Source organism: Phaenicophaeus curvirostris, chromosome 6, assembly GCF_032191515.1.
Source record: "Phaenicophaeus curvirostris isolate KB17595 chromosome 6, BPBGC_Pcur_1.0, whole genome shotgun sequence".
NCBI classification, from domain to species: Eukaryota; Metazoa; Chordata; class Aves; order Cuculiformes; family Cuculidae; genus Phaenicophaeus; species Phaenicophaeus curvirostris.
The window spans coordinates 19,446,876-19,456,521 of NC_091397.1; the positions used below are offsets into that span (position 1 = coordinate 19,446,876).

Genomic DNA, 9,646 nt, shown 5'->3' on the forward strand with positions numbered 1-9,646 from the left:
CATTTGACTTCAAAGCCATTAGAAAATGCAAAGTATTTGGGTTTTTTATGGCTTGCATCAACTTAACTTGGTTAAAATCAAAGGTAATACAAAATATGTTTCCAGTCAGACCAAATACCCACCTAGCTCAGCATCCTGTCTGAGACAAAGGCCTATAACAGGTGTGGGCAAGGAGATGATTAAACTTTAATTATATTCCCTCCCAGACCGCAGCACTCTGCAGTCTAGGTAATTGGTGAGCTAGTGATTTTATTTCTATGTTTAAAAAGTCCAAGAAATATTGTCCACCAGTTAATTTGTTAAATAATTTTTGAAGCCATATGTATATTACCCACTGCTATTATTCTGAGACACAAGAATCACTGTTTAGTAGTTATATAAATAGTTGGGGTTTGTTTTAAAACTACCACCTGATAATAGTATTTGTCCTTCACAGCTCATTCACCCTAAGAAATGGCAAAATAAATAACATTCCTTTGCCTTTTCTGTACATTCATCATTTTGTAAGTTTCTGTATTTCTCTTCACAGTAATTTCCTGTTGGGGATGAAGAAACCTGAAACCTCTTTGTTCTTTCCTAATACAGAAGCCATTCTGTCCGTTCTTGTTGTCCTTCTACAGTTCAACTGTGCCTTTTTTGAGATGGAAACACCAGAACTATTAAAGGCAATTGACATGTGCATGTACAATGCATTTGCTAGTGACATGATGTTTTGTCTTTTATTTCTGGAATTTGAAATGATTTATTTGTTCACTTTTGCCTACTTAGGAACTGGCTACCTTTTTTGTGAAACTATACACATTAATTCCGATAGACTGAATGACACAGGTCACACAATAAGACCCCATGACATTCCACTGGCAACCTCTCTCCATTATGAAACCTCAAGAGAAACTTGTTTTCTCACCTTTTCTTTCTATTTTATAACCAGACATTATTGCCAGGAGAGGATTTTCTTTTACCTGTTCACGTTTATGTGAGCAAAAAGCCTGGTCTAAAACTTTTTGGAAAAGGTACATAACTGCATCAAGCAGTTCACTATTATCTGCTTGCTCCTTGATCTCTCTTAAGAATCCATAAACATTTCAGAGATCAAACTTTCCTCTACATAAACAACACTGATTCTCCCCCACTTACTACAGTATTTCTCCATGTATCTTCTTTTTTTTTTCTGTAACTATTTCTACCAATTAACACAGCACAGAAGCCAAATTTTCTGGCCTGTAATTACTGATGTATTGCTTTTTTAAAACTAAAACTTCTATCCTCCATTCCTCTAGTAAAAAGGGCACACAAATACCATAAGCAACAGTATCACAATGAAAACTACAGATTTTAGTTATTTTTCACTTAGAATAAGACCTGGAAAAATAGTATTTATTAATATTTAGGAAATTTCTTCAAACTTGTTTTAGCAATTTGCTAAAAAGCTTCATATCTTCTTATACAAAAATAAGTCATTTTGCTTCTCTTTTATGATTTTAAACACCCAATAGTGTCCTTCTGGCATCTAGTCAAGTTGGAAAGCTTTATTGTTAGCTTTCATATCCTTGCTAGTTCTCTCAAAAACCACTTTGATGCATTGTGACATTGTGCTTTTAAGTTTCATTTGTGACTGCAAGTTTGGGGTTTTTTTTGTTTTCCCATTTAGATTGAAGTCCCAACTTTTGAAGGATCCTTGCACCTTTGCTGTCTACAACAACCTTAAAGGAGGTTGTAGTGAGGTGAGTGCTGGTCTGTTCTCCCAAGTAACAAGTGACAGGACGAGGGGAAATGGCCTGAAGTTGTGACAGGGGAAGTTTAGATTGGATATTAGGAAAAAATTCTTTACCAAAGGAGTGATCAAGCATTGGAACAGGCTGCCCAGGAAAGTGGCGGAGTCTCTTTGCCTGGAAGTCTTAAAAAAATGTGTAGATGTGGCCCTTTGGGACATGGCTTAGGAGGCGCGGTGGTGTCGGGCTGACAGCTGGACTGGATGATCTTGGAGGTCTTTTCCAACCTTAATGATTCTACGATTCTATGACTCTTCAAAAGCATTAACAATACCTTTGATATTCTAAACCTCTTTTCCTGGAAAAACAGAGTTAATATCTACTTAGCCACACTAATTGTTTCTGTTCTGACACTCTTTGATCTCCTATACTAACAATATAAACCCAAGATATTTCACTGAATCACAAACGGGTGATGTTAGAAGGCACCTCTGAAGATGATCTGGTCCAACTGTCCTGTTCAGAGCAGGGTCATCTAGAGCTCAAGGTTCGTGCACAGTCTGATTTTTAATGTCTCCAAGAATGGAGACTTCATTACTTCTCTGGACAACCTGTGCCATGTTCCATCATTCTTACAGAAAAAGAGGATTTTTTTCCTTATATTTAAATGGAACCTCCTGAATTTCAGTTTGTGTCCATTGCCTCTCATCCTTTCAGTGGGCACCATTGAGAAAAGCCTGGCCCGACTTCTTTACTCACTTCTATCAGTTATTTATACAGATTGACATGACCCCTCCAAGCCTTCTCTCAAGACTGAATATTCCCAACTCTCAGTCTCTCCCCATACGACAAATGGTCCACACCTTTGACAGTCTTGTTCCATGCCTCTGTTGTACCAGGGAACCCAGAACTGGACATGGCACTCCAGGTGTGGTCTCAGTCACCAACACTGAATGCAAGACAATAGTCCTCTCCCTCAAGTTACTGGCAACACTCTGCCTAATGCATCCCAGGATTAGCTTTGCTGGTGCATGTCCACCAGAATCCTTTCTTGTAAATATTCTTCCCAGCTGGTCATCACCCATTCTGTATTGGTTATTCCTCCTCAGGCACAGGACATGGCATTTTCCTTTATTGAACTTAATGAAATTCACATTTTCCCATTTCTTTAGTTTGTTGAGGTCCCTCAAAATGGTTGCACAACCATCTGGTGTATCAATCACTCCTCTCAATACTGTACCATCTGCAGACTTGCTGAGAGTGCACTCTATCCCATCACTCAGGTCACTAATGAAGCGATTAAACAGTATCAGTTCCAGGATCAATCACTGTGGCACAACACTAGTCCCTGACCTCCAGTTGGATCTCATGCTGCTTATTACAGTTGAGTCTGGCCGTTTAGCTAGTTTTCAATTCATTTACACTGTCTATGTATCTTCTCTGTATTTTGTCAGTTTGTCTATGAGTATGTTATGAGAAATCGTTTAAAGTCTTACTAAAAGCAAGTCAATATTTAGGCATTAATTGTCCAAAAGAAGATGTTTCTGTGGAGACTGAATTTCAGCAGTTGACAGTGCCACTTCGTATATTACACCTTCCTAACATCAATGTTGTGAACGAAGCCGTTTTCAAAAATACCCAGATATCTATAGCTTTCTTTCAGTGATAATGTGTCAGCATTTTCTCTAGTGGCAACCTTAAGGCTTCCTGTTTAATGTCTGTGTCCTAGCTGATGGTGAAACAGGAATATTATCTAGAGCAAATTTAATGAAGATATCATATGAAAGGTTCCTATCAGTCTATGCCAAAGCTGGTGCATTTTATCTGCCTGAATTACAGTCTAAAGTCAATATTTTTCCTGGAGAAGCCCAGTTCTCAGAACAGATAGTAAAAGACAAATTATGAAAGGCAGGGAAAACAGAGTCCTCAGGAATACTTTCTGAAACATTTAAACAGCATGTAGGTTAAAGAGATGTGTTTTCCACCTGTTCCTAGAAATCTTAAAAAATTATTGGTCATCTGCAGTACCATATATTCCCAGAGCATTCCACATGCACAAAGGTCCTCTTTTATAAGCCTGTCCGCATTATCTCAAGGCTTCTTTTCATGGACTTGACATTTTCATAAGCAGTTTATCAATCAGATGATAACAGCTAATACATCTTTTTATTTTGTCTGTTTCTCATTTCCTGCCATCTGAAACATCCAGGTGAAATTTAAAGTTTTGAGATTTTATTTACATGATCACTATTAACAATATTCTCATAGCTAGAAGATTTTCTTGGTTGATAGTTACAACTAATCAATAATATTTTCATATTTAGTACTGTTCTGCTATGACACATTCAGATTTTTTCCTGTTGATAGGACTGCTAGAAGAGCAATGCTAGCTTGAAGTACAATGAGGGTAAAAACTAAGCCAAAAACTGCAAACGCTATGTGGGCTTCGCTCTTCCCAATTCTTTCCTTTGTAATAGTTTTACCGACCTTTTCTGTAAGCTTTTTTTCAGTTGTTGACTATCTTTTCTAACATTATCAACAGTTTATTGTAGTAGTCAGTAGGCTGCACCACACTTTTCTCCAGAAACTCCAATGGTGTCTTTCCCATCTAGAAATTGTGGTGTTGCTTCTACTGACTTTCTAAGTACTTACTGAAAACATCAACTTTTATTAGTTTGGAGGGAGTAAGCTCAACTGTATTCCTTCTATCTACTGTCAGGCCTTTCAATTTTCCTTCTCAGACCACAAAGATATTTAATTTTAACTCTTTAATCCTGTTTTAATTAGTCCTATCCTCCTGGTTTTCAAGGGTACACCATACAGAAATGGCTTTAGATCAATTTATCCTCTCATACTGGAGTTGTATGTCAAGTCTCCATTAATAAGAATTTATTATTGATTGGAGCTTATGAATTACATTTCTCATATTCATCTTTCCATGGAACAGATGGAAAAAAACTGGTATCAATTGCTGTGCCTTGGTGACATCATATCTATTGGATATTACTGTCTTAGTCAAAAATATGTATTTACTAATATTAAAACTGTGACGTAGTTTTTGCTGATCAATTTTTCTATGACTTTTGAGGAAACACAGTACCACCACTTTTTACAGACAAATTCACTGTTTTTTTAAAACAGTGTACTGAACTTTGCATTTAGTTTCATGCTCCTCTGTGGGACTCAATGATGTCCCAATTTTCATTAACTTAGTTATTTTCTGGCACAGAATTCATGTTATACTCTTTTGAATGTTTCTGCCTTATTTCTCTACTTCTTTCTGAATAAACTAGTTAAACTTTAAAAATACTTATATTTTGAGCCTCTACGTTTTGTGGGTCTCTTTGTACCTGGTAAATTTATAGAAACTCTTGAAAAGTGTGCTGGCGTCAGACCTTTAATTTCTACCTTCTGAAAAAAGTCACATTATCACCATTACTCCATATTTTGCCTCAGCTCTTGTACTTTTCACTGTGGCACTTCCAATGGCACCAGAAAAACCTGAACTATTGCTAAAGACTGTCTTTCCAAAAGATCCAGAATACACAGTACTGACAGACAAAATATCTGTAAAATTTTGTAAAATCCTGCAGATCCATCTAGCCTCTTAACTCTTTCATCCTTAAAGAAAGTGAACACCTCCACAGTTGAACAGATAGGCAGATTTCAGGTCATCCTTCTCCTTTCTCCTTTGATTTTTACAATGAAAAACTAATACTGCTCTTCAAATAAAAAGAAGCCTGGATTGTTTCATACATTACTATTTGCAAAGCCTGCCAAAGATAACAATCTCCACAAAGAACTGCATATGCCAAATCATTCTGGTTTGTCTGCTGTCCAAGAAAAACAGAAACAGAATTATCTTTAAAAGACATTTTTAGAATAATGTGGGTAAGCTAGGAAAGTAAGGAACTATGTCAGGATGGTAGAGCTGGGCCTATAATTGCATAATGTTTATTTCACAGCACATAGAAGTTTATAAACTTACCACATCCTTGGGTGGATGCTCTACTTCCTTCTTTACTTTTTTACGCATTCTAAAAACGAAAACAATAACAAAAGATAAAAGCAGACAAACTCATTCTCTTCTGTCTTTCAAGGATCAGTTTACCAGTGATTTAGGAAAGCTTGTAAAACAGACTTTCTCAGTAATTTGTTCCACCTAATCAGTTTGAAAATATCTTTAACATAGTAATTTCTATGCAGAAAGCTGTCCCTTACAAACAAAGCAAACTTTCCAACACCTGAACACACTTTATAAAATACATTTATGAACAAAATGCATAACTAAAAAGAAACACAGGAGATGCCACAGGCTCAAGTGGTAATGTGGTACAAATACATAGGACATGACCTTCTGTAAGTTAGTTTTATCTGCATCTATAAATCATGTATGAACTTGAAGGTCCCGTGAGGTTATTTCTCCATGTTTGTCTATACATTCTATGTTGGTAAATATTCTATACAACTGCAGAATGTACAAACAAGTTCTATCTTAAAAATGTGGTTCAAATTCAGTCTGAATTCCCTGTTCATATTTCACAGAACAAAACTCATGTCTGCATGCATTAACAGTTTCGCACAATACAAATTCCACTGATTTTAAAAGTTACATGCATTTGCACCACATCCAGCTTCTGTCTTCTGCTTTTTTTGTATTAGCACATGTACAAACGAACTAAGAAGACCTTCTCAGCTGCATTTAATAGCAGCTTCTGAAGCATATGAATGCAATACCTCACGTGGATATAATTTCATCTGTCTTGCAAAATTTCAGTACAGCCTTTCAGTTAAGCTACAGGCAAAAGTAAAGAGCAACATGACCCACTAGCAGTAGCTATGCGTAGAACATAAACCAAGTTATGCCAAACTTAGGTTTGTTTTAACACTGTAAAAGTGAAATGTACACTGTCAGTGGCCCTTAGGAACTCCTTGGTTAGTTCTCAAAGGGAAACCACACCTTCACCCTCAGCCAGGACTGTACGAACAGCCTCCCTGGGGTATAAGAGATTATCTTCCAGTGCAATATGAGCTGTAGCCTGCCTCCTTGCAGAAGTTATGGCTAATGTTTGTGGTGTTCAACAAAATTTGGAGCCCTTCTTGAATCCTCTCAATCTTTTCAGGTATTATTCCTCAACTGGCTTCTCAAATAAACTGTAACAGAGCAGTACTGAAACCAGATGATTAGCACATCCTAAAAATGGATCTGAAATTTAAAATTTCATAGGCACTACAGTTTTGAGAGGAAGATCCATACAACCAAATATTCTTTAGCTCAAATCCACTTCACCCTTATGCATATATACATACACACATATGAACACATACATTCAGTGTCGCAGAAAGTGCAGCTCTGGCTAAAGACAAAGTAACTTATACACGAGAAAGCGTAAGAGCCAATTACTGACAGTAAATTCAACAAAAATTATGGACATACTACCTCCTGATTTATGCACTCCCTGTAAAAAGCAAGCATCATGCACACATACAAGAATCAGATTTAGAAGGACATTCAGGAAATATAGGTTATTTAAAATGTGTTAAATCCTATTAAGGAGATATGGACGCTTATTTAGAATGATTCAGTTCAGTTCAATTCATTTATGATATGAATTAAGCTAAAGTCATAAAAAATCATTTTAATTCTAAAAGAGTTTCATTGGGTTTAAACTAAATAATTTTAGAAGTTAATTCATGTAGAAGTATTTATAATGTTGTACAATTTATGTTCACAGCTTAAAATAATTATGCATATTCCAAGACTGTGAATAATTAAAGCCTTTAATTGTAAATATTTCTTCACACTGTATCCAACTCCTCAGATTATTTTCAAGAAACTTGTAGCTGTTTCTGTATGTTCAGAAATATTTGGCTCCTTGGTAACACTAAAAAAGCAGTATGATCTGTAGCAAGAAGCACAGAGAACATGACTATTACTTTATTGTTGATTGTGCCCTCAGTCTGTTTCTTTGCTGCAGTTACTATTCTGGATTTCAACTCATTGTGCCATCAAATGTTGTGTTAGCTTTGCTCCTGCAAAGCTCTCTTTATTCAGTGGTTATTCTCTGATGTGAGGCAATGAGGCACATGAAATTCTTTGGCTTACTGGTAATTAAATATGTGTCTTCTGCATTGAATTTTAATTATTGCAGACAATCAATTTGCACAGGTATTGAGAGGCTACTGACCCATAGTAGAACTCCTTTTTCAAATCCCTGTCTCTCCATGATAACTACATGTCATCTTTTTTTTCTCATTTTACTACATTAAACATTTAGGATTCAGAATAAATTTGTGGCAGGATTTAGATTTCTAAATGTGATTAAATTCCAGTTTTAAGTTACCTGAAAAACTTCTTTTAAAAAGTAAAACTCCATTCATTAGTAATTAAGTGTAACTAATTAAATCTTAAAGAATATTCTCATTTCTATGTGTTTCTAGAATCAGAGGAGTATACTTTTTCCACATGGTTTTTTGACATTAAAGGGCTGATAGTTTTAAATCATGTAGAGCTGGAGTCAATCAAGGACGCTGACATAACAGACACAGCCAATGCATAGAAAAGCCATCTATGAAGTTATCATTCTATGCTATGCGTCCAGCTGTCCCATAGGACCAGAACTACCCCAGTGCGAGTATCTTCCATTAAACTAGCATCCAGAAACTATAAGTAGTGTCCACTAAAGTAAATTAGGCAACAATACTTAAGTTAGTTGCTCTCCCGACAATTGATGAAGATTTGGCCAACATATCCAGTAGCCCTTAAGGCAAATTCATCCTAAAGTAGGTATCTAAAATTGAATTTCACCATAAAAATGCAGAGCCTGCAGATACTAGCTCAAGTATCAACATTACACTGACATCTAAAATTAGTGATATAAACTTACTCCCCTGCTTCTCCACAGGAAGCCACACACCAGGCGAGGTCTGGCAGACGCTACCACAGCAGTCCGAACATTAGCAGAAGTAGGCATAAGACAAAACACAGACACCTTATCTTTTTTTAAAAGTGGCTGAAAGAATAGTCTCATCTCCAATACCATCTCTGAGACTGGAACATTTTGTCCACAAGGGGAAAATTATTTTGAGAAAGAACACAAACGTGGAATTTTTAGTTCAAAAGTGGAACCCTCTAACCTCTTGGCTGCTATATCACAAACTGTCATCTCTGTCATGTCAAATAAAATAAGCAAAATTTATTTAGGTTTTGAAAGATTTATTGCAGAAGCCTGTCCAGAGGAGCAGATTCCAAGTACCAGATTGTAAGATAATGATGGCCATGATCCCTGTACTTCCTTCATTCCACTGGCTTGTTCTAGGACCCACTCTGCCCAGTTTGAATAGTTTCTTACAATGCAAATCTGAGATATCCACTTATTTCTAGTCTATATATATATATATTTTAAATATGAGATGACATATAGCAAGTGAGCTTCAACAAAAAAAAAAAAAGCCTATAAATCATACTTTGAAATACCAGGGAAGTCTTACGCTGCTTTTTCTGTTCAAAATACTGAAATCTTATGAGCACTTCCTTTACAATATGGAGCGTATATCTATACAATCAGAATCCCGTAGTATATACTTAAAGACCATTATTATTTCAGACAATGCATTTAGAAAACATTACCTGTTCCATTTGCAGCTTCTGTTCTCCAAAATCTCAAATAACTGATGCAACAAAGTAATACTCTGCACGTATTGGATGTTAGCGAGACATGAGACATAGAACAGGAACAAATCAAAGACACAGCCAGCTGTGGAACTTACCTCTTAGTCAAGGAATCAAAGGTCTCTTCTGAGAGCAATTACTCCTATGGAAATGCAGTGCAAAATGAAGGATTTAGGAACAGCTTCTAATTATTTACTGTATAATCCACTTCACAAATTAACGGTCCCATGTTTTAAGAATTGAATCTGTGTTACTACAACCT

The 9,646-nt window shown here is 36.2% G+C and overlaps 1 protein-coding gene across 1 annotated transcript in view; it reads right to left on the reverse strand.

The window, feature by feature from the left end:
- The window catches only part of ARMC3 (armadillo repeat containing 3), a 58,951-nt gene extending 49,547 nt beyond the window's left edge, over positions 1-9,404 (reverse strand). Inside the window, exons 1-2 of the mRNA XM_069859511.1 lie at positions 9,343-9,404; positions 5,701-5,749 (exon numbers count right to left, since the gene is read on the reverse strand). Coding sequence (XP_069715612.1) covers positions 5,701-5,748 — 48 coding nt within the window. The 5' untranslated portion in view covers position 5,749; positions 9,343-9,404. The remainder of the gene's footprint in view (positions 1-5,700; positions 5,750-9,342) is intronic.
- Between the last annotated feature and the right edge of the window lie 242 nt (positions 9,405-9,646).